The sequence below is a fragment of the Poromitra crassiceps genome (assembly GCF_964638095.1).
Source record: "Poromitra crassiceps genome assembly, chromosome: 3".
Classification (NCBI taxonomy): domain Eukaryota; kingdom Metazoa; phylum Chordata; class Actinopteri; order Beryciformes; family Melamphaidae; genus Poromitra; species Poromitra crassiceps.
In genome coordinates this window covers 70,977,360-71,003,757 of record NC_139625.1, presented here as the reverse complement: position 1 = coordinate 71,003,757, position 26,398 = coordinate 70,977,360, and the positions used below count along the sequence as shown (strand labels likewise).

The following is a 26,398-nucleotide window of genomic DNA, read 5'->3' as shown; positions in this document are numbered from 1 at the left end:
TGGTAGAATAAATACTTTTTTTAATATCCAATTTAAGCTTACAATCTTTACACATGAGGTGTAATAGTTTGTGCTATTATTGCTGACTTGTAAATGTCAAACCAATTAAGACAGTGTTCACATGCTAACTTATTAGCCAGTAACCAATAAGCCACTAGATGTTTGGTTTCCATTGAGTTGAAGAAAAGTTTACACTACCTTAAAATGTTTCATTATGCCAATTCTGTTTACTTTAAAGAGACAGTGTGAATATGTTCACACCAACACTGTGTGTGTATTCTTATCCCTGTGTGTTTAATATACACTAACACTACTAGTACTACTGCTTGAACCCCGTCAGGTCACCAGATCTCAACCAAACTTTGTGCACTTGTGCACATACCAACTCTGACTAAATGTGCAATTCAGTGTCTATATTATCTGACATACACCCCCCAAGTCACCGGAAGCTTGGACCCCGCATCGCCGCTTGCGGCTATATTCATATTACTATAACTTAACAACCGATAACGATAGCTGGAATAACACAATAATAGACACATATTTTCAGAACTGACCAGGTTGTCCAACTGACAGGAAATGTGTTTTATAACGTTAACTCCCGTCCCGGGTATATGGATGAGGCCTAGTAGTACACAAGCACCGTTAGCTCATCGCTAACGGGTTAGCATTACATACAAACAGACGTTTTATTTTTTGTAGGTTATTAAAGCAACAAACGTTTTTATATGCATATCTGGGGGAAATGCTTTGACTGTGGGGATGTTCGTTCTTCACAAGCTCCTCTCTTAGTAACGATATACCAGGCAATAGACCAGGCAGCCTGGCTCACGCACTCACTGGTGGGCTGCCCACACACTGTACCGGGGGGGTACAACAACGTAGCCTCACGGTTAGATTTGTTAAACCAACATTTGCGCCAAAATAAATGTAATCATAAAGTTAATCAAAATGCCACGAAAACATTAGGCTAGCTTAGTCAACACAGCAATCCCCCCAGTGAGGCTGAGGGTGAGTGAGGCCTGCCTCCACTTCCGGCCCGCGCTGAGAGCGCTGAGAGCACTCAGCAGTCAGCAGCAGCCCGGAGGTCTGAAATCTCCGACAACCAAAATCAGATTTTCGTACAGGCGTCATTTTGATAAACTGATCTCATAGTGGGACTCTTCCTGGTTACTTTTGGCGAGACAAAAAATATTACAACTTAAATTGTCATATTTACAGAGCTAGACTGTATATAAATACACAACGCACTGTGCGCATTCTAGAAACAGCAGCTCTACATAAGAAAGTTCAGAGGGGCGTGGAGCTCTCAGAGGTTCTAAATCAAGGGCGCTACTGCGCAGACTCTGGTTCACTGATCTGGCCGGATTTTGGCTTCAATAAAACATACAGGGAAGAGATAGGAACGCTCTCTCCATTCATATATCTCAGTGGGTGCAACAGGAACTCAAGAGGCACGGAAGAAAATCCCTTTCCGCTCCCTGAAAGCTCTGCCATTGGCTCCAACCGACCGGCTCTGCCCATTAATGCATTTATTTTCCGCTCTCTGCGTGTCGCTCTCAAATCCGTCCGTTGCTATGAAACAACAATCACAACTCTAGCTCATTGCTAGTAGCAAGTAGCAACTTGCTATACGCTGAAAATGGTAAGTTTTGACTACACACCGGTCACGTTCACTTCATTTTGATCGGGTTAAGCACAGCATGCGTGCGAGCGCTGTTACACCTCTTTTGACGGAGCCTGCCGACAGATTTTCGATGCAAGTCGAAAGTCTGTCTCAAGAGATTACCTCCGGTTTGGTCGGGCGTCCATATAGGCACAGAAAAGACACACTTTAAAGGCAGGAAAATTATAATCTTCCATTATAAATAATCACCATCAATGATCAAATCCTGCTAACCCAGTGGACGAGGAGGAGCAAGAACGAGTACTGGATATTTTCCTTGAGGACAGTGATAGTGACTGAGGAGTGATAGTGAGGAGTGATAGTGACTGAGGAGAGTGATAGTGACTGAGGAGAGTGATAGTGACTGAGGAGAGTGATAGTGACTGAGGAGAGTGATAGTGACTGAGGAGAGTGATAGTGACTAAGGAGTGATAGTGAGGAGTGATAGTGACTGAGGAGTGATGGTGACTGATGAGTGATAGTGACTGAGGAGAGTGATAGTGACTGAGGAGAGTGATAGTGACTAAGGAGTGATAGTGACTGAGGAGAGTGATAGTGACTAAGGAGTGATAGTGAGGAGTGATGGTGACTGAGGAGAGTGATAGTGACTGAGGAGTGATAGTGACTGAGGAGAGTGATAGTGACTAAGGAGTGATAGTGAGGAGTGATAGTGACTGAGAAGAGTGATAGTGACTGAGGAGAGTGATAGTGACTAAGGAGTGATAGTGAGGAGTGATAGTGACTGAGGAGTGATGGTGACTGAGGAGAGTGATAGTGACTGAGGAGTGATAGTCACTGAGGAGAGTGATAGTGACTGAGGAGTGATAGTGAGGAGTGATAGTGACTGAGAAGAGTGATAGTGAGGAGAGTGCCTTGTATTTACTGATTCTGTCTCACACTGATGGACTTGTATATATTCTGCTGTTTGATGTAGTGTATTTGCTGCTCGTGATTGTTTTTGTTTTGTTGTCTACCTGGCTGCCCAGGGACAACAGATGCAAATTAGCTGCCAGCTAACTCTGGTGCAATTACTTTTAATTGTGCGCTGTCCCTGTAACAATAAACAATAAAATAAGCGTAAAAACAACAAAGAAAGCAAATATCCTTTGAACCTGAAAAACTCTGAGTCTGAGTTCTGCTTCTGAATCCTGACGTCTCCATTCCCTAACCCTAACCACCTCCCCTTGTCTCTTCTCCTCAGCATAGCGGCTTGCAGCGCGTAGGGCAGCATGGCGCCCAGGGCATGCAGGACATGTGGCAGCACCGATGTGGATGTGGACCAGGCACGGGGCATGGGTGTGTGCATGGGCTGCGGCTCGGTGCTGGAGGACAATATCATCGTGTCCGAGGTGGAGTTCGTGGAGACAGGGGGCGGCGGCTCGTCGGCCGTGGGACAGTTCGTCTCCAGTGAGGGTGAGTCCACACCAGCAACCCCGGGCTGGGTCACCTGCCCAGGCCGCCCACCCGGGGGAACTAAACATGTTCATTGGATCTTAGAAGAAAAACTGGGAGGGCTACAAAACTGCTGCAAAGTGTCAAACTCTTACACACTTTCAACAGCTTCAAACAATTCATGTAAAAAAACAACAACTGCCAAGACAAACCTTTACCGGACAAAATAATTAATATACTGTATGTACATTTCTGCCAAAGAAAATGTTTATTATCATAATTTGGTTCTTGGCTGATAGTAATTTTGGTCTGGCTGCTTTCTTGATAATGGGATTTCTCTTTTGACAAAGATGTCTGTGTAGAGAGACAGAGAGAGAGAAAACGCTAAATGACAAAGTTGATGAGCTGCGTCTCGTGTTTTATTGCGGGACTTATCAACGTTCCTCTTGGCTTGTCTTTGTTGGTCGGAAAGCTTCCTTTTTTCCTTTGCGCTCTGCCAGTTTAGCCATAACCACAAAATTACAAAAAGAAAAATAATGTCCAACCAAACTGTTAGAATATAACGAGAGATGTTTGCGAGAGTTGAAAGCCCCTGGAAGTAGCGAGGAAAGACGTTTTCTTTTTGTTTACGGTCTGTCGCCAGGCAGAGCGAAACACTTTACGGCTGCCGTAAACCGTCTGTCGCCAGGCAGAGAGAAACACTTTACTGCCATAAACCGTTTTGTTTCACTTCCGCGTCTTTCCGTCCCGGCGTTGAAACGCTATAAACAACAAGATAGCAATTGCCGATTCACTCGGCTTTGGTCTCATCTGATGTTATAGGTATGTGAGGCATCACTATTACATTTAGACTGTTTCATAACAAGTGAAAATGTTACTCGTAGTTGCACTAATGGATTTGATCCTTGATATTTCAGAGATATTAAATGATAAATCTTAATTTTAATTATTCTGACGGCTCTACTGAGATTCATTCTCCTTGGTAGATGAGTTTCTTGCTGATGCGTAGTGTTTTGCAGCGTGAGCTGGGGTTTCTGCTACACAGCTGTTTATCTTATCTCAGTCTGTAACGTCTACCTTGTGACTGCCTCTGACCTTCAGACCTGCAGGGCCTCTGCTGCTGCTGAGTCTGCACAAGACTGGAGTTTGGATTTCTCTTGTGTTGGTAGTTCCTCTGCCTGGCCACTAGAGCGCGCAGTTGAATTACAGTACATAACTCTATAGTAGTGACAGTCCCATCCCATATGAGCAAGGAACAGGTCACATGCGTATTTCAGTTCGGGGGTGGGGGGTGATTTATTAACTTTTGTAAACATCAACAGTTAATTTTTTTTATACAAGTTTAACCTAACACTTTATGTAGCAGTCCATCTCCGCCACTTAATATGTTCGGGTGGGCAGTCGGATTTCAAGTATGTTCCGTCTGTTGATTCCTTTGGAAGCAAGAATTTTGGTTCTCGATGCCCAACGTTAACATAACCCAAACCCTAACAGTGTGTGGATTTGACCTCTTTCTCTCTTGTTAAACATGCTGGATCCAGCAGCACCTGTATTTTGAATGTTTTGACTTTTCTTGTTTGAACTTTATTTGTCTGAGTGTTATTAGTTAGACCAGTGGTTCCTGAAGTGGGGTTCCGCGAGCCATGTCCATTGTCCGGCGGTCCGGAATTATTTGAAAACAGAAAAAAAATGCTGTATATCTACTGGCAATTTTACCGGGGGTACATGAGTCTTTCAGAGGCTATACCAGGCTCATTTTCAAAGCTAGAGTGAAGATCTGTGTATCATATGAAACTACGAGCTCTATAATGCATCCTGGAAATGGTGAAAAATGTCAATCGGTGTTTCCCACAGTCCAAGATGACATCATCAAATGTCTTGTTTTGTCCACAACCCAAAGATATTCAGTTTACTGTCATAGAGGAGTAAAGAAACCAGAACATTTTCACATTTTAGAAGCTGCAATCAGAAGATTTTGACCTTTTTTCCCCCTTAAAAAAAATTACTTGATCAATTAATTTTCTGTCGATTGACTAATCGATTCATCGTTGCAGCTCTAGTACGAACCATATCATCACCCAGGACAGGCTAATACAAATGTAGTAGCATGCATGCTTATTAATCAGTGTTACGATTATGAGGGGATCCTTGGAAAATGTTCTCCTCTGTAAGGGGTACCTAGATACACAGTCATCTCTAAGGCAGTGATACTCAACTTGCAGCCCAGGGGGCATATGTGGTCCGCGATAGGGTGCCGAGTGCCCCCCCCAACCATTCTCTAATTCACAATGAAAACGAATGTTAAATAAAGTTTGACTGAGCTCCAGCTAAATTGTCAAATATTGCTGGCCTGCTCACCGCTCAGGCACTTATGTACTTAAAGCAGGCCTAAACCCCAAAACACTTTTTTTCAGCTTTTAACAAATATATATAGCTTTTGGGGTGTTATGTGATTCTGGTCAAAATCTCCACATTTGAGACCAATCTGTTACAATTTTACAAACCCATATCATTTCAGCAGCATAAGTGCATGGGCAGTTAGCCAGCCGCTTCTTTTCACCTGACAGAGGAAGCTTCACTGGTAGGACATAGCACGTGGGAGGTTCACGCTATTCCAACCAGTTCCCCTCCCTCTGAACAGGCGCCCTTAACGACCAGAGGAGGAACCACATTAGCAACCAGGATATTGCATGTTTTGGTGAAGGGGGTTCCTATATGAAGGAAACCCCCGGGAGGCACGGGGAGAACATGCAAACTCCACACAGAAAGGCCCTTTTGATGACCCCGGACGGGCACGCATTCCTTCAGCGTTCACAGCGTCCCAGGTGGGAATTGAACCCAGGACCTTCGAGCTGTGAGGCGACGGCGCTTACCACTGCACCACCGTACCCCCGCCCTCTATGGGTTTCAACCCTGCTTTTTTTGTGCCCTCAAATGAATGGCAGATTTGGTACATCGTTACGTCACGGTGGTATTTGCACATGCCCTTTCCCACTCATGTGAAAAATGTTTTTTCCCCCCCATGTGATTATTACTGTAGTTCACACGGCGCGAGCCCTTTAAGAGCAATGCATCATGTGTAATCGCCTACTGTGGCTAGTGTTAGCGGCTAGTAGGCATGGGTCGATTTCCGGTTTTACCGGTTCGGTTCGGTATACGAGCCCAAACCGGTTTGATCACGTGCAAACCGAAAAAACCTAAAAAAAAAAAAAAAAATTTTTTTTTTTTTTTTTTTTTTTTTGCCAGTCCATTCTGATTGCACTATTGTTCGTATTAGCCTCTTCTCAAGTTGCACTAGTAGGTAAAAGTCTTATTTTGTTTATTATGTTGATGTTTGAAGAAAAGTTAAGCTGAATAGTTATGAGAAATAAAAACAGTGTGTTGTTACAGTTAAAAGGTTCTGCTTATTTGTATTCAGTGTTCGTGCTGGTTGGCAGCATACCAGCTTAGAGGTGCATTATCGCCACCAACTGCAGCCGCTTTGATACGTTTTTTTGGGGAATATCGAACCGGTTTCAAAATGTTCAAACCGACCCATGCCTAGGCCCTATATTGTGTGAATTTGTGAGTTTTGAAGTTTATAAGGCAGCTCAGCTGTAAGCCAATCCATTCTGATTGCACTGCTTGTGTTTTTATTAGCCTTTTTCTCAAGTTGCACTATAGGCAGAAGTCTTATTTCATTTATTATTTTGATGTTTAGAAGAAAAGTTGAGCTGAATAGTTATGAGAAATAAATACAGGGTGTGTTTGTTACACAGGTGTCCTGCTTTTTTTATTCAGTATCATTGCTGGTTGACAATACCAGCTTAGAGGTGTATTATCGCTATCAGGTGGACTGAAGTTGCACTTCAGACAGTTATGGGCCACACTCGGGAGCCCTGCTTGAAAAAAAAATTTTTTTTTTTTTTTTTTTTTTTAATTACCAAAAAAATCGGTATACCGGTTCGATCCGGTTTAGACGGCAATATCGAACCGGTTTTAAAATTTTCAAACCGACCCAGCCCTAGCGGCTAGCTAGTTATGTTACATGGCAGTAAAACGCCACTGAATGACCAAATTGATATAACTTTTAACCATTTCGAGTAACACTGTTTCCATATGGATCACCAGCGTTAGTTTGTTGTTTATAACGTGGCTATATTCATCATTTATTGTTCTCTATCTCTGATACACTGAAAATACTGGGAGGCGGGCCATAGCGTCTCTGTCGATGATTTGATCCGACAGTTCTGGGCGTTGGTGTTAGCCAATCCTGGCGTGTTCCACCCCCAAATCGATTGTGTTCTGGCGCAAAAGAGTGGGTTCCAGGACGAAACGGGCTCGATCCAACTACGTTATCTTTAGAACAGCGCAGTAAATACAATATTCCTGGAATGCGAGTTTAACTAAACAGTTACATGTCCTCTGCATTCTACAACAAATAAAGACATTACAATTTGTTTTATTTTGTAACTTACATACTTATTGGCCAAGTTATGATAGTTTATTCTGCCAGGGTACAGAAGGGAGTATAGGCGGCCATCTTGCCTGCAGAGTTTTCAAATCAAGTAGAATACCGTTCTGCCAGAAATCTGGGGGGTTTAGTCCTGCTTTAACTAACTTAACCTAACTAATACAGTAACTATCCTGTGTGCACAAAATTGTCAGACTAAACTTAACACGTTCACTGCCAATGACGTGTTTTTACGTCAAACTAAATCCAACGGTTGACTGCCAATGACGTGTTTTTACGTCAAAAAAATGATTTTTTTTTTTTTGACCGTGGGATGTGCATCTAACCCTTTTACATCTCTTATATAATTATTGGAGCCACCGAACATGTACAACCCATTCCACCGACCCACTAAGTGGCGACAGTGCTCTCCCAGACTAGAGGAAGGCAAGCAAAAAGCATGTGTGAGGAAGCCATTCTCATGAAAATGGATGGGGGAAAACGCTTTCGTTTTCGCGCTGATTGCTGGCGGTGCGGGATTGCAAATTTGCATAATAGATTACGGGTGGAACACACTTTGAAACACGCAGCATAAATAAGACCAGAATCGCAAAAGCTTCATCAAAGCTCTCAACACAAACCACAAGAAACGAGCGAGCCGATCCAGACTTGCACAGCGGCCGCCAGCAGACAGGCAGCAGCAGCAGAAGCAGTGAGCCTGGTGACGCGAGGTTACAGCAGCAACAGAAACGAGCTTGTGACATGCCCGCTGCAGCCAAGAAGAACACACACGGAGGGAGGAGTTTGAATGAGAGGGGTGTTTCCTGCTGTTATGGAGGAAATTACTGTTCAAAACTATTGTTTAGATGTCTGACGTCTTACTGATGCCAAAAATGAATGGTTAAAGTGACTGTTCTATCGAATTTCACAAAAAGCAGTTTATCTCAAAATAATTTTTCAGACGCTGAAACCATGCTGTATTCAACTGCTAATGCTTACATAACTACTAACTCTACAAACTAACTCTTTTAGACAGAGAAAGCACACATTCTATTAGTTCTTTTGAGATATTGTGTGTTCACAAAATCTTAGCAGAAAAGAATCCTCGGGTCTTGAAAGATGAGCCAGAATCCTCAAAAAAACCCTCTGGCAGAACCTACCTACAGTAAAAAAAAAACGGCTGGCAGTGAATGTGTTAAGCTGGCACCTCCAAAAAACTACAATCTGCTACAGAAAAATTAATATTATTGTTTGTTTATTAACACATTGAGTGCCAAGGACGTCTCTGGACGTCCTAAAAAAATGTAACGAGGAGTGCCAAGGACGTCTGTGGACGTCCTAAAATCATAATTCATATTATTCCATAATTCTGCTGTTTAAGGTCGTACCTAGCCAGTGAGCATGAATCCCTTCAAGGGATCACACGGCGCCACCTTAAACATCGTCACGGGAGCTGCGCCACCCACCTCAGATCCTTTACTTTGTGCAGGAGACAGCAGGGAAAGACGTGATCAAAGTGGAAACCGATGCATGCTTCAGCCAGAGCCGTATTGCTCTGTCTGCAGCGGAGCAGACAGTTGGCTCGGCTGCATCCGTGCCCACAACTGAGCTCTTCTGCTTATATCTATCTTCTATCTATCTGTTTCTCCACACGATTCCCTGCCAGAAAGCCAGCACCCGAAGCCGAACGGCCAAGCCCTTTTCGTTCAGTCGCGTTTGGCATTTCCTTGTTGCGCTAGGATCCGTCCGGGGCAAAAACGGAGTCAGACTCTGTGCGTGTGGGGAGGAGCCCGCAGCTCAGAGGTGGAGAGGGGGGGAGGGGGGAGGGGGGAACAGGCTGCACAGAAACCACACCACGCCACCACATCAGAAAACACCAGCCAGAGTCAGTGAATGTGCTCGAAATTAGAGTGCAAAAAGTATTCATAAAAGTCACTATATCTTGAAAAGTAAAAAAAAAACGGCAGAAAACCCTTGAAAGTGCACTTCTTACAGAGGCTGTCATTTCATAATGGAACTGTCTAGAAACAAAATTTCTTCTTTGGAAGAAGCAGGAGTGTTCAATGTTTCATTAGAGTCCAGCCCTCTCAATATAGCCCTAATAGAAAAAATTCTATAGCTGTTTTCAACTGAATGGAAGTGAATCTGGCACAGGCTCCAGACAATTTTACTGAAGCGCTGTGGCACTCAATGTGTTAACTGGCCCCTGGCCCCCTGTCATTTTGCAGAAGTGGCCCCCGAGCAAAGCAGGTTGAGTATCGGGGTAGCTAGCCCCAAAAAGTCTGGGAACCCCTGACGGTGCAAACACACAGTAAACGGAAGCGCCGCAGAAGTGAGGCGAAGTGTCTGGAAGCACAGTCAGTTTAATTTTGTTGCCCTTGTTAACAGATTGAACCGGTCACACCGGCTGCGGCGCGGCGTCGCGCGTCCTGCATCCAGAGTTTCCACATCTGCTCTATTTTTGAGGCAGATTAGACCGGTACAAGTTGTGAGCGGCACGGAGCAAAACAGAGCGCCTCTGGTGTGAAGGGCCAGGCTCCTCCTCCTGAACCACTTCCTTTTCCAGTGTGTTTGTGCTGTGAGTCAGGCCAGGCTTCTGCTGCTAGTTAATAGACCCGATGTATCATTCACTATTAGACATTAATGTTTGTTTGTTTGTTTGTTTGCACATTTTAAAAGCAAACGGGTTAAACAGAAAATAAAATGTATACAAAGAAATAAAGAAAAAACATGTGCAGGTGAGATAGAAACCCACTATGGGTCTAGAAATATCTCCTAAAGACAAGAAATATACATAAGAGTAAAGGCAAGATAACAATAGTTAACTTGTATCAATTTTACATATTAGTTCGTATTTGTGTAAAAGGATTAGAACAAAAACAAAGACAAAAACAGCACTATGTTTTTCAAGATGAGGTTCAAGATAGATTGAAGATTTCAGGAGTATGTAGAAACTGGATCATTGAATGCAATTTCTATTCAATATTAGAATACCTTTAAGTCTCTTTTTGTATAGAGATAAAGACAGAGAATCAGACAGTAGGTGCAAGTTCTTATTCCATACTATGGCTCCATGGTATTTTAACGAATACTGTCCCCAGATGTATGATACATTGGTAGGTGAAGGTTATTTCTTTGTCTAGTTGAATAAGAGTGAACTTGAGAGTTCACAAATGAAGACTTTTTTACAACTTTCTGGCAAGTCAGTGCCCATGTACTTCACTTTAAAAAACACAGTTGAAAAATGTTAATATCAAAAATGGATAGTATATTACATTTTGAAAAGAGTGGTGTGGTTGGAGCACATGGCTTAGAGAAAGATGCCAATCTAACAAAATGTTTCTGCAGCAGAATTTTTTTGTGAAGATAGGTGGGGAAAGTACTGGCCCATACAATATTACAGTAAGTCAGGTATGGAAATATTAAACTGTAGTACAGTGTTAAAAGACGAGAGACATTCAGAAGACCACAAATCCTTCTAATAATCCCCAGGGATTTTGTAACTTTCATACAGACATGACTGATGTGGTTTTTCCAGGTGAGTTTCTCATCGATCAAAATTCCTAGGAATCTTGATGATGAGACTCTGATCATTTCCTCACCGTTAATGTACAATTTAAATAATTCAGATTTATAGTTCATTTTACCAGCAAAAATCATAAAGTTTGATGTGTTTGTTTGCATTAAGATGAAGTATTATCCACTTAACCCCTCCTCCTGTCTCTGCAGCAGGGGGAAAACAACCCTCTTTTGGGGATGGACACCAGTATTCCAGTATTGGGAGGGAGTCCCGGGCCCAGACGCTGCTGAGGGGTGAGTCACCAGCACACAGACAGCAGGGGGCGCCACCGACCCTGCTATACAGCATGGGTTCACATGAGCCGGTGCACATTAGCCCTGTTCGAAACCAGTCCCTATTACAGAAATAGTGGACTATATAGTGTATTGGCCATTTTGTGCTAGTGTCCGAATTCTCAACTGTTAATTTGATTCACTATATAGTGCATTGTAAAATACCCACAATGCAGAGCAATTTCTAGTGAACAGAGAATGTACCCTTTCTCTCATATACCACATTGCAATGCTGTCATGTTTACCAAAGGAGAAGTGTCGATAATGTCGACCCTCGTTTGATTGGTAAATGGTAAAATGGCCTGCATTTATATAGCGCTTTTATCCAAAGAGCTTTACAATCAGTAGGTACATTCACCCATTCACACACCGATGGCGGCAGGCTACCACGCAGGGTGCTGGCACACCATCGGGAGCAATTTGGGGTTCAGTATCTTGCCTAAGGACACTTCAACATGCAGACTGGGGGGGGTGGGAATCGAACCACCGACCTCTTTTATCCAAAGTGATTAGTGGACGGCCCGCTCTACCTCCTGAGCTACAGCCACCCCGGAACAGTGATTGTTCCCCAAATAGTTCCTATGATAAACATCACATGGGGAATAGTGAGCGAGTTCACTATGATAAAATCACATGGGGAATAGTGAGTGAGTTCACTATGATAAGCATCACATGGGGAATAGTGAGTGAGTTCACTATGATAAACATCACATGGGGAATAGTGAGTGAGTTCACTATGATAAACATCACATGGGGAATAGTGAGTGAGTTCACTATGATAAACATCACATGGGGAATAGTGAGTGAGTTCACTATGATAAACATCACATGGGGAATAGTGAGTGAGTTCACTATGATAAACATCACATGGGGAATAGTGAGTGAATGAATGATTGAACCATTCCGAACACAGCCATTATCATCTCAGTGAGCCGACCACCCCCTAAAAACACCTTCATGCCGTTAAGCCACACCCCCTTTTGTGGCTTTTGTTTTGAGGCTTACGAATCTAATCTGTGCACCTCTTTGTTTTGTTACTTTCTCCATTGTTGTTGGAATTATGGACAATCTAGTTCACTTTCATAGCCAGATTGCACATAAGCTGACTCCTCAAAATGATTAGGGACTGGACTCTTACTTTTTTCATGAACAACCATGGTGAGCAGAGTCCAAAATTAACTTTTTTGTCCAACAGCCAAATGGCTAGTGAATGTTCACATTTTACCAGCCACTCAATAGATTGGCAGTGTTTTTTTTGGGCTGGTGAGTGAAGTAAATCTACCAGCCATGAGCATATTTGACCAGCATTTGTCTGGTGGCTGGTGCTAATTTTGTGCCCTGCTGGTGAGGTGAATTCAGCTATTGAGTTCCCTTATTAAATCTAAAGCCATCACACAAGAGGAGATTCAGATGTAGTGAAGCAGACAGATGCAGCAGACATTACAGAAGGCTTTTTAAGCTTGACAACATTTGAGGTGTGGATTGATTGATTAAAAGAGTGCTTCTCATCTCTACACTTTGAAAGCCAAAGCAGCATTCCTTCGATATCGATAATGTAACGATATACTGTATTTTGCTTTCAGAAGATATTGTTGACACACAAGACAATTCTGTAAATTGGTAATGACCATCAGTAATAATGTGTAAAATCAGTAACAAGGGAAGAGAAGCTACGCAGCCGTACACTCACTGAGCACTCACTGAGCCCACCCCACACTGCACACAGGCTGAGTAATGGGGGAGCATGTGGACACAGGTGTGTGTGAGAGAGAGAGAGCGAGAGAGATCACTGGGGGAATAGATGTATAATTATCGTACATCATAGTAGTACTCTGTGTGTGTGTGTGTGTGTGCGTGCGTGCGTGCGGGCCGTCTGTAGGGAGATTTACGGTTAGTCTGAGAGTGTCGCTGAGAAGGGAAGAGCTCTTCTTCTTCCCCCCATAAACTTCGACCAGTGACGGTCTGCGACTCCTCCCCGCCCTCCCCTCCTCCACCACCACCATATTCTGGCAGTATTACAATACATTTCTTATGGGACGTCCTGATGGCTCAGCGGCTAGACCGCCTACCATTGAGGCAAAGTCCTAATGTCACCCCCCGCTTTTGACCACAGTGACGGGATGCTGTCTGCTCTGTCTGCCTATGAAGGAGTCATGGAGGAAGTCTGTGAAGTGACTCAGCGTTTGGAGAGACTCACTTCTACGCAGTGTTTCCCCTAGACATTTTTTCAGGCCTGGAGGGATTTCAAAACGTGCCCCGACCGCAACGGTGGGGGCCCTTGCTGGCGACGCTAAACTTTTAGCTAACCTGTTTGCATCTATGTTCGCAATGGCATCCCAAGTATCATCATACTATTATGGGATGCGATGCGAACAGTTGTATTATGGAATGTGCGTTTCCCAGGCAATGACACACGTGACAAGTTTTGGAACAGTGCTGCACGCTGTCAACACTGTCAACACCAGTATTGTTGTATTGTAATAATATGCCATAAAGGTTTATTGAAATTTTGGGGAGAGCGGGGGGGGGGGGATATATATTTTGCATTTCCTCTTCTGGCCTGGCGGGGGCGTCGTTGTAGAATGGTAGGGGAAACACTACTGTGACTCTGTTGTGAGGCAGCAGAGCGGTGCGTCATGATACGGGGAAGGTCATGGACCGGCTGTACAGTCCTGGAAACCATCTGGTGCAGTTGTGTTGCTTTGTCTTTGTGACCTATTTAAAGTCGAGCTGAACCCAAAAATGACTTACCGTAAATTCCGGACTATAAGCCGCACCGGTGTATAAGCCGCACCTGCAAAGTTGACTATTTTTTTCTTATATAAGCCGCACCGGACTATAAGCCGCGGGTGTTTTAATGGTTTTTTTTTTTTTTTTTTTTTTTTTTTTTTTTTGTGTTTTAATGTTTAATTACCATATGTAAGGGTTCATGCACAGAGGGGATTGTCGGGAAAGAGATGGCTGTTTGAGGAAGCTCCCATTTATTAACATTTCAACAAAACAACATAACACAACACCACCTGTGTTGTTTTTTACAGTGCACAGTGTCATACAGTGTCATACAGTGTGGGGAAAAGAGGGCAAGAGAGGAAATTAAAACTTATTATAGTTATATAGGATTTATAGTTAGAAAGAGTGCTAAAAAAGAGAGATTTTTTTTTTTTTTTTTTTTTTTTTTGAAAAAATCCATAGATAAACCGCACCGTTATATAAGCCGCAGGAGCCAAAAAAGGCCAAAAAAGGGGAAAAAAGGTGCGGCTTATAGTCCGGAATTTACGGTATTTTCTTTTAGTTCAAATACCTGGGTATGCAGTGCACCTATTTAATAATGTATGCAAACAAAATCACAACAATCTAATTTCTTTAGTTTTTCACACTTTTTCACATCAAACGTTCATTTTTCAACATTTCATTGATAACAGTAATGTACAGTTTGCTGACGTCACCTAGTACTATCAAATTTCTACCCCATTTCAACCAATCATATCACGACATGCAGCTGTCAATCAAATCTTCATTTCAGGATAATTTTCTCTTCCAAATGAAGTCGAAAATGGCGCCTAGTGCCTGTCATCTGGCAGAATTCCTATCCCATAAACTAACTACTAACATGGCCAATTGTTAGAAACATGAACAAAAAACAAAAACTATAATCTCTAAGAATGCAAAGAAATGTAACTGGCTCGTTAAAACGCGCATTCCAGGGATATCGTATCGTTACAGCAGCGATAATGGCGCGCGCATCTGAGAGCTTGGTTGTCAGGGGTCGCACTTCGGAGATTCCAGGCCAACGTGCTGCACTTTCCGCTCAGCAACACGAAGGCAGCTGGCTGCCTGCGGGTCGCTGAGCTCCACTCCTCCCGTCAAAAGGCTCTTCCCGAGCGGAGCGCCACAACACACTGAATCCCACTCGATTTGGAGGCGGAACACGCCAGGATTGGCCAAAGCCCAATCCAGTCCCCAGAATTGTCAAATAAAATCATCGACATGATACTATGACCCGCCTCTCAACCTGTCATCTTAGACAAACTATGTTTTCAGTCTGAAACGGACTCATTATGCACGTGACGAACAGGTTCAGTTCGACTTTAACACGGGCAACGCCGGGTACATTGCTAGTGTCATATAATTTAGAATGTCTGCTGTTGTCAAAAATAGCCAAGATACGTATACTTACTGTATTAGATGCAAAGAGTAATTTTTCTTTTCTTTTTTAGTTTATTTGGCAGGGACATATACAAAAAACATTAAACAAAAATAATACTTATACTGTGTATTAGATGCAAACAGTACAGTATAACAAAAGAATCAGGATGGCCACATGAAGTCTTAGTGAAATGACAAGTGATGGCTTCAGCACAGAGACGTGAGGACGTTTAGACGGACTTTAGGATGTTGGCGTGTGTGTCATGGTGGTGTTGAAATCTCCTGTGTTCACATCCAACAACAAAATCCTTCACTAAGATACGATGACATCACTTGCAAGGTGCCTCTTGCATTCCCAGACGTTCCATTCAGTTCAGTGGGTCAGGCACAGCTGGCTGTGTGTATGAGAGCCAGGATATGCGTGCGCGCGCACACAGTGCCACACACACACACGCGCGCGCGAACACACTCTCTCGTAACGGACAAGCCCGTCTTTTATTGTCACATGAACACCACAATACATGCATGCGGCCACAACACACTCATGCTGACGGTGGCCGGTGAAAAGTGTCCTCTGCATTTAACCCATCCAGGCATGTCCTTTCCTCCGAGGGGCAGGCCAGGAGCAGTGGTCGCTTTCTCGTACAGCGCCCGGGGACCAACTTCGGATGTTGTCGTCACTGGTCGGATGACGATGACGATCTGATCTTCTGCATGTTTTTAGTGGGGGGGTTATATACGGAGGAACCCCCTGGGGGAGCACGGGGAGAACATGCACACACACACACACGCATGCGCGCGCGAATGAACACACTCACACACACACACACATACTGTAGGTGCATTGCTGTTGTAATGACAGACTGTGCTTGTTTTTCTTCAGATCTGTCTGTCATTATTATGAATCCTCCACCCCATTAGATTTGAACCTGTTTGTCGAGTGTATGGGTGTGGTAGGTCTAATGAAGGCAATGTGTGTGTGTGTGCGTGTGTGTGTGTGTGTGTATATCTGTGTGTGTAACGAGATACTTGTGTTGGCTTGTCTGTGCACATCTGCTTCTGACACTCTTGCACTGCAATCTGATTTGTGCCTGTGTATGCTGCATACCTGCCTGCCAACTCTCCTGATTTTCACAGGAGTCTCCTTATTTTTAGACTTTTCTCCCCCTGTGCTCCTGATTGCCTGGTAATTTCTCCTGATTTCATAGTGATACAAATCAAATGGCTCTAACAGGCTTACTGTAGTTTAGTGATACAAATCACATGGCTCTAACAGGCTTACTGTAGTTTAGTGATACAAATCACATGGCTGTAACAGGCTTACTGTAGTTTAGTGATACAAATCACATGGCTGTAACAGGCTTACTGTAGTTTAGTGATACAAATCAAATGGCTGTAACAGGCTTACTGTAGTTTAGTGATACAAATCAAATGGCTCTAACAGGCTTACTGTAGTTTAGTGATACAAATCACATGGCTGTAACAGGCTTACTGTAGTTTAGTGATACAAATCACATGGCTGTAACAGGCTTACTGTAGTTTAGTGATACAAATCACATGGCTGTAACAGGCTTACTGTAGTTTAGTGATACAAATCACATGGCTGTAACAGGCTTACTGTAGTTTAGTGATACAAATCAAATGGCTCTAACAGGCTTACTGTAGTTTAGTGATACAAATCACATGGCTGTAACAGGCTTACTGTAGTTTAGTGATACAAATCAAATGGCTGTAACAGGCTTACTGTAGTTTAGTGATACAAATCACATGGCTGTAACAGGCTTACTGTAGTTTAGTGATACAAATCACATGGCTGTAACAGGCTTACTGTAGTTTAGTGATACAAATCACATGGCTGTAACAGGCTTACTGTAGTTTAGTGATACAAATCACATGGCTGTAACAGGCTTACTGTAGTTTAGTGATACAAATCACATGGCTGTAACAGGCTTACTGTAGTCAGAGATGGGCGAAAATACATCATAAAGTATTTTGATACAAATTACAAATACTTGCTCAAAAAATGTATCACAATACAAATACAAAATACCTGTCTGAAAATGTATTTGAGATACAAATACGTATTTTGTATTTTGAAAATACATGAAAATACATTTTATAAAAACTTATAAAGAGCTGCAACGATTAGTCAATTCATAGATGAATTGCCAAATATTAAATTAATTGCCTATTTTGATGATCTATTAATCATTTAGAGACATTTCTTTAAGGAAAATGTCCCAATTCTCTGATTTCAGCTATTCAAAAGTGACATTTTCTGGTTTCCTTAGACAGTAAATCCTCTCTTTAGTCCTCTGTCACAGTATGTGTACTCCCTAACACACTGCAGTTCTTCCATTTTAGTTTTAGTTGTTTTTCAGTAGAACTAATTTCTCCTTCAGCTCAGCTGTTAATCACCTTCTGTGAGGGCTTTTGACTTAAAGGCAGCATTTCTGCATGTTAACCTCAAGTTTTGGAACTTTGACTATGTTTAGCCATAGATATCTGACATCATAACACAATATATATTAACTGAAATAGGTCAAAGGCATAGTAGGTCCCCTTTAAACAACTTCACATTCACCACCATGTCAGTAACTTGTCGTCACAGTATTTATTTAACGTGCAAACATATTTATACAACTAGAAAAGGTTACATTTCAGGAATTGAATGCCCTGATGCACATCCTGTCTAAGGTTGTGAAATTGTGAATCGGTGAGAGGAACGATGAGAAACTGCATCTCAAACAAAAAAGGCCTTCCATGAAATTGGACTCTTGTTCAAATCCTTACATCCTTAAAATGACTTCCCCTCCTTCTGCTTCATAAACAAAATCCAAAACAACCTGGCTATCTAGAACATAATTACTAAAGAACAATCACTCACTGAATACAACTTTCCACTATCAGCAGTGGTAACACCATTCTAGTGTCAAAATCTGCACAGCCATCATTATGCACAGTGAAGCTCAGACATCCTTGTAGCAACAGAAAGACATTTTTGATTTTCATTAGGGTACTTTGGTGTTCAGTTATAGTTTTTCAGTATAATTTCTCCATCTATTCAAATCAGGTTTATGACAGTTAGTTGTTTTTCAGTACAACTAATTTCTCCTATTCAAATCAGGTTTCAGTTTAGTTCAGTTAGGTTTTTTTTCAGTACAACTTATTTCTCAATCTATTCATATCAGGTTTTAGTATAGTTCAGTTAGTTGTTTTTTTTCCAGTACAACTTATTTCTTCAGCTATTCACATCAGGTTTCAGTTTAGTTCAGTTAGTTAGTTTTTCAATACAACTTCTTTCTCAATCTATTCTGAATCATATCAGCTTTCAGTTTAGTTCAGTTAGTTGTTTTTCAGTACAACTTATTTCTCTATCTATTCTGAATCATATCAGGTTTCAGTTTAGTTCAGTTAGTTGTTTTTTCAACTTATTTCTCCATCTATTCATATCAGGTTTCAGTTTAGTTCACTTAGTTGTTTTTAGTACAACTAATTTCTCCATCTTTTCCCATCAGGTTTCAGTTCAGTTAGTTGTTTTTCAATACACCTTATTTCTCCATCTTTTCATATCAGGTTTCAGTTCAGTTTAGTTCACTTAGTTGTTTTTAGTACAACTAATTTCTCCATCTTTTCACATCAGCTTTCAGTTCCCGTAGTTGTTTTTCAATGCACCTTATTTCTCCATCTTTTCATATCAGGTTTCAGTTCAGTTTAGTTCACTTAGTTGTTTTTAGTACAACTAATTTCTCCTATTCAAATCAGGTTTCAGTTCAGTCCAGTTAGTTGTTTTTTAGTACAAGTAATTTCTCTGTTTATTCATATCAGGTTTCAGTTTAGTTCACTTAGTTGTTTTTAGTACAACTAATTTCTCCATCTTTTCACATCAGGTTTCAGTTCAGTTAGTTGTTTTTCAATACACCTTATTTCTCCATCTTTTCATATCAGGTTTCAGTTCAGTTTAGTTCACTTAGTTGTTTTTAGTACAACTAATTTCTCCTATTCAAATCAGGTTTCAGTTCAGTCCAGTTAGTTGTTTTTTAGTACAAGTAATTTCTCTGTTTATTCATATCAGGTTTCAGTTTAGTTCACTTAGTTGTTTTTAGTACAACTAATTTCTCCATCTTTAGTTTAAACCTGTGTCAATGTTTACATGTGTCAATTTGAGAATAAAAAGAAAAATGTATTTTATGTACCGTAAATTCCGGACTATAAGACGCACCGGTGTATAAGCCGCGGGACCAAAATTGACTATTTTTTTCTTCTATAAGCCGCACCGGTCTATAAGCCGCGGGTGTTTTGATGTTTAATTACCATATGAAAGGGTTCGTGCACAGAGAGGAATGTCGGGAAAGCGATGGCTGTTTGGGGAAGCTCCCATTTATTAACATTTCAACAAAACAAAACAAAAGTCAGGTCACTAATCCCCAGACAAAATCACACAACAATAGGCTATATGTGCAGCAAACCTGTAACCAGAGAAGTCAAGTCACTAATGCTCGTCTTCCTCTTCTTCCTGCGTACTGAAACCACCAAAGTCCTCATCTTCAGTGTCGGAAACAAACAGGTTCAGGGTGGCTTCGTCAACCACTCTCCTCTCTCCTTCATTGTCACTCAAAACCAACGAACTCCTCTTCATCTATAGCTGTGTTTCCATTACAGTTTTTCGCAAAAGAATTGCGATATTTCTACAACTTCGACAATGTACAATTGCGACTTGTAGGCGTTTCCATTGAAGTTGCGTTTGAGTGATTCCCCGTTGCAGCAGCTGCCACAGTGATTACGCACGGGGATCTGCCCCATATCCCGTCCCCTGCATGCTCAAATCCAACCAATGGTCAATGGAAATCCCAACATGAAGTTACAATGCATATAAACGAGCCTGATTATCAATTCAAAAGAAAATGAGTCGCAAAATGTTGCTGGCTGCGTGAATGCAGTCAGCGCGACAGGCAGAGGAAAAAAGGTAGCCTAATAGCCTACAACTGGTCCGATTTAGAGATGGAGGGGGGAAAAGGCTGATTTGGTTCTATAATTGCACCTGAAACGTGTGCAATGTATTAGCCTACTCACAGTCACTGTATTCACTTCAGACAGCACCACCGCACCAGTGTGTGCTTTTCATCCTCTCATCTCGCCGCTGTGCCAAATGCGCGCACACAGGCAGCCTGCTGTCACCATGGACCGATTTCTGCCATTAAACATTATCTAATTTGCCCGGCTACGCTTTTGCACAACACTCGTCTTTCTGCTAGGTAGCGTTGCTTCAAAGTTTTCCACTTGCTGCGGAGGTTTTGACACGGCTATCGAACCTTACTTACCAAACTTATTTTCCGCTCCTTTTCCAAGGGATAATATGGGTCACATGACGTGCAAATGCGAAAAATGTGTTTCCATTACACTTTTGCGATAAACTGCTATATCGACACGTCTGAAAAACCACCTCATGATCATCTACTGCTCGTTCTCATGCTGTCGAGAACGAGCAAAGCTTTTTTTTGGTGAAAGAATCCTCCAGGGCGCTTCTTGTTAACAGTCCGAGTGAGTGGCAGGTCGAACGTCAAAGGCACTTCATCCATATTTATGATCTGCTCCGGTTCGATGGAATATTCCTTGATCTTCCTTTGTGTGAATTCGCCGAAGTTTGTGATTTTCTCCTGGTAGTCGGGGGAGGGAGTTGATGGGCTTGTGGCCGTTTGCTTACCGTAATTACCATATGTAAGTGGTCACGCACAGAGGGGATTGTCGGGAAAGAGATGGCTGTTTGAGGAAGCTCCCATTTACCGTATTACCGTAACATTTCAACAAAACAACATAACACAACACCACCGTTGTTTATTTTTACAGTGCACACAGTGTCCGCGGTGTGGTGAAAAGAGGGCAAGAGAGGAAATTAAAACAGAAGTGGATTTATAGTTAGAAAGAGTGCTAAAAAAGAGAGATTTTTTTTTTTTTTTTTTTTTTTCTGAAAAAATCCATAGATAAGACGCACCGTTATATAAGCCGCAGGGGCCAAAAAACGGGAAAAAAGCCGCGGCTTATAGTCCGGAATTTACGGTATTTGAAATACACAAAATACAAGATCTGAAAGTATCTTGATACAAATTACATCTCATTTTTCTCTGCCCAGCCAAATACAAATTACAAAATACAAAAAAGTAGTTGAAATACGTATTTCAAATACAAGTATTTCAAATACTGCCCATCTCTGACTGTAGTTTAGTGATACAAATCACATGGCTGTAACAGGCTTACTGTAGTTTAGTGATACAAATCACATGACTGTAACAGGCTTACTGTAGTTTAGTGATACAAATCACATGGCTGTAACAGGCTTACTGTAGTTTAGTGATACAAATCACATGGCTGTAACAGGCTTACTGTAGTTTAGTGATACAAATCACATGGCTGTAACAGGCTTACTGTAGTTTAGTGATACAAATCACATGGCTGTAACAGGCTTACGGTAGTTTAGTGATACAAATCACATGGCTGTAACAGGCTTACTGTAGTTTAGTGATACAAATCACATGGCTGTAACAGGCTTACTGTAGTTTAGTGATACAAATCACATGGCTGTAACAGGCTTACTGTAGTTTAGTGATACAAATCACATGGCTGTAACAGGCTTACTGTAGTTTAGTGATACAAATCACATGGCTGTAACAGGCTTACTGTAGTTTAGTGATACAAATCACATGGCTGTAACAGGCTTACTGTAGTTTAGTGATACAAATCACATGGCTCTAACAGGCTTACTGTAGTTTAGTGATACAAATCACATGGCTGTAACAGGCTTACGGTAGTTTAGTGATACAAATCACATGGCTGTAACAGGCTTACGGTAGTTTAGTGATACAAATCACATGGCTGTAACAGGCTTACTGTAGTTTAGTGATACAAATCAAATGGCTGTAACAGGCTTACTGTAGTTTAGTGATACAAATCACATGACTGTAACAGGCTTACTGTAGTTTAGTGATACAAATCACATGGCTGTAACAGGCTTACTGTAGTTTAGTGATACAAATCACATGGCTGTAACAGGCTTACTGTAGTTTAGTGATACAAATCACATGGCTGTAACAGGCTTACTGTAGTTTAGTGATACAAATCACATGACTGTAACAGGCTTACTGTAGTTTAGTGATACAAATCACATGGCTGTAACAGGCTTACTGTAGTTTAGTGATACAAATCACATGGCTGTAACAGGCTTACAGTAGTTTAGTGATACAAATCACATGACTGTAACAGGCTTACTGTAGTTTAGTGATACAAATCACATGGCTGTAACAGGCTTACAGTAGTTTAGTGATACAAATCACATGGCTGTAACAGGCTTACTGTAGTTTAGTGATACAAATCACATGGCTGTAACAGGCTTACAGTAGTTTAGTGATACAAATCACATGGCTGTAACAGGCTTACAGTAGTTTAGTGATACAAATCACATGACTGTAACAGGCTTACTGTAGTTTAGTGATACAAATCACATGGCTGTAACAGGCTTACGGTAGTTTAGTGATACAAATCACATGGCTGTAACAGGCTTACAGTAGTTTAGTGATACAAATCACATGGCTGTAACAGGCTTACTGTAGTTTAGTGATACAAATCACATGGCTGTAACAGGCTTACTGGGGGGGGGGGGGGTGTGCCAGGGAAATCTGGTTTGGTACGTAGTGGTACTTGGTCGGAAAAGTTTGGGAACCCCTGAAGTAGATGATTAAAATAAAGCAAGGTAAAGCAAAACAGAATAATCCAACAACTTGATGAAATCCTTAAAGAAAAGTAAAAGGAACTGTAGTGCGTTTGTGTACTGACATGTGTGTGTGTGCGTGTGCGTGTGTGTGTGCGTGCGTGCGTGCGTGCGTGCGTGCTTGTGTGTGTGTCTTCAGGGAAGCTTCAGATCAACACCCTGGGCCGCGGGCTGCAGATGAACCAGCACTGTCTGGACACGGCCTACAACTTCTACAAGATGGCCCTGGCCAAACACCTGTCGAGTGGCCGCAGGACAGCGCATGTCATCGCCGCCTGCATCTACCTGGTGTGCCGCACAGAGGGCACGCCCCGTATCCTTCACACTCTTTCTATACACCTACTGTATACGTACTGACACATTCTCCTCATTGAGTAGGCAGGTCAAAGCCTTTCAAACACCTATACATACTAAGCCTTTCAAACACCTATACATACTGATACATTCTCCTCATTGAGTATGTAGGTCAAAGCCTTTCAAACACCTATACATACTGACACATTCTCCTCATTGAGTAGGTAGGTCAAAGCCTTTCAAACACCTATACATACTGACACATTCTCCTCATTGAGTAGGTAGGTCAAAGCCTTTCAAACACCTATACATACTAAGCCTTTCAAACACCTATACATACTGATACATTCTCCTCATTGAGTATGTAGGTCAAAGCCTTTCAAACACCTATACATACTAAGCCTTTCAAACACCTATACGTACTGACACATTCTCCTCATTGAGTATGTAGGTCAAAGCCTTTCAAACACCTATACGTACTGACACATTCTCCTCATTGAGTATGTAGGTCAAAGCCTTTCAAACACCTGTACGTACTGACACATTCTCCTCATTGAGTAGGTAGGTCAAAGTCTTTCAAACACCTATACTGTACGTACTGACACATTCTCCTCATTGAGTAGGTAGGTCAAAGTCTTTCAAACACCTATACGTACTGACACATTCTCCTCATTGAGTAGGCAGGTCAAAGCCTTTCAAACACCTATACGTACTGACACATTCTCCTCATTGAGTAGACAGGTCAAAGCCTTTCAAACACCTACTGTATATGTACTGACACATTCTCCTCATTGAGTAGGCAGGTCAAAGCCTTTCAAACACCTATACGTACTGACACATTCTCCTCATTGAGTAGGCAGGTCAAAGCCTTTCAAACACCTATACGTACTGACACATTCTCCTCATTGAGTAGGCAGGTCAAAGCCTTTCAAACACCTATACTGTACGTACTGACACATTCTCCTCATTGAGTAGGTAGGTCAAAGCCTTTCAAACACCTATACGTACTGACACATTCTCCTCATTGAGTAGGCAGGTCAAAGCCTTTCAAACACCTATACTGTACGTACTGACACATTCTCCTCATTGAGTAGGCAGGTCAAAGCCTTTCAAACACCTATACTGTACGTACTGACACATTCTCCTCATTGAGTAGGCAGGTCAAAGCCTTTCAAACACCTACTGTATATGTACTGACACATTCTCCTCATTGAGTAGACAGGTCAAAGCCTTTCAAACACCTATACTGTACGTACTGACACATTCTCCTCATTGAGTAGACAGGTCAAAGCCTTTCAAACACCTATACGTACTGACACATTCTCCTCATTGAGTAGGCAGGTCAAAGCCTTTCAAACACCTATACGTACTGACACATTCTCCTCATTGAGTAGGCAGGTCAAAGCCTTTCAAACACCTATACGTACTGACACATTCTCCTCATTGAGTAGGCAGGTCAAAGCCTTTCAAACACCTATACGTACTGACACATTCTCCTCATTGAGTAGACAGGTCAAAGCCTTTCAAACACCTATACATACTGACACATTCTCCTCATTGAGTAGGTAGGTCAAAGCCTTTCAAACACCTACTGTATATGTACTGACACATTCTCCTCATTGAGTAGGTAGGTCAAAGCCTTTCAAACACCTATACATACTAAGCCTTTCAAACACCTATACATACTGATACATTCTCCTCATTGAGTATGTAGGTCAAAGCCTTTCAAACACCTATACATACTAAGCCTTTCAAACACCTATACGTACTGACACATTCTCCTCATTGAGTATGTAGGTCAAAGCCTTTCAAACACCTATACGTACTAAGCCTTTCAAACACCTATACATACTGACACATTCTCCTCATTGAGTAGGTAGGTCAAAGTCTTTCAAACACCTATACGTACTGACACATTCTCCTCATTGAGTAGGCAGGTCAAAGCCTTTCAAACACCTATACGTACTGACACATTCTCCTCATTGAGTAGGCAGGTCAAAGCCTTTCAAACACCTATACTGTACGTACTGACACATTCTCCTCATTGAGTAGACAGGTCAAAGCCTTTCAAACACCTACTGTATATGTACTGACACATTCTCCTCATTGAGTAGACAGGTCAAAGCCTTTCAAACACCTACTGTATATGTACTGACACATTCTCCTCATTGAGTAGGTAGGTCAAAGCCTTTCAAACACCTACTGTATATGTACTGACACATTCTCCTCATTGAGTAGACAGGTCAAAGTCTTTCAAACACCTACTGTATATGTACTGACACATTCTCCTCATTGAGTAGACAGGTCAAAGTCTTTCAAACACCTACTGTATATGTACTGACACATTCTCCTCATTGAGTAGACAGGTCAAAGTATTTCAAACACCTACTGTATATGTACTGACACATTCTCCTCATTGAGTAGACAGGTCAAAGTCTTTCAAACACCTACTGTATATGTACTGACACATTCTCCTCATTGAGTAGGTAGGTCAAAGCCTTTCAAACACCTACTGTATATGTACTGACACATTCTCCTCATTGAGTAGGTAGGTCAAAGTCTTTCAAACACCTACTGTATATGTACTGACACATTCTCCTCATTGAGTAGACGGGTCAAAGCCTTTCAAACACCTACTGTATATGTACTGACACATTCTCCTCATTGAGTAGGTAGGTCAAAGTCTTTCAAACACCTACTGTATATGTACTGACACTTTCTCCTCATTGAGTAGACAGGTCAAAGTCTTTCAAACACCTACTGTATATGTACTGACACATTCTCCTCATTGAGTAGACAGGTCAAAGCCTTTCAAACACCTACTGTATATGTACTGACACATTCTCCTCATTGA

The 26,398-nt window shown here is 41.9% G+C and overlaps 1 protein-coding gene across 1 annotated transcript in view; it reads left to right on the top strand.

Moving 5' to 3' along the window:
- Positions 1–2,895: 2,895 nt before the first annotated feature.
- The window catches only part of brf1a (BRF1 general transcription factor IIIB subunit a), a gene marked incomplete at its 5' end in the record, with an annotated part of 159,462 nt that continues 135,959 nt past the window's right edge, over positions 2,896–26,398 (top strand). Inside the window, 3 exons of the mRNA XM_083633132.1 lie at positions 2,896–3,079; positions 11,220–11,303; positions 23,390–23,563. Coding sequence (XP_083489258.1) covers positions 2,896–3,079; positions 11,220–11,303; positions 23,390–23,563 — 442 coding nt within the window. The remainder of the gene's footprint in view (positions 3,080–11,219; positions 11,304–23,389; positions 23,564–26,398) is intronic.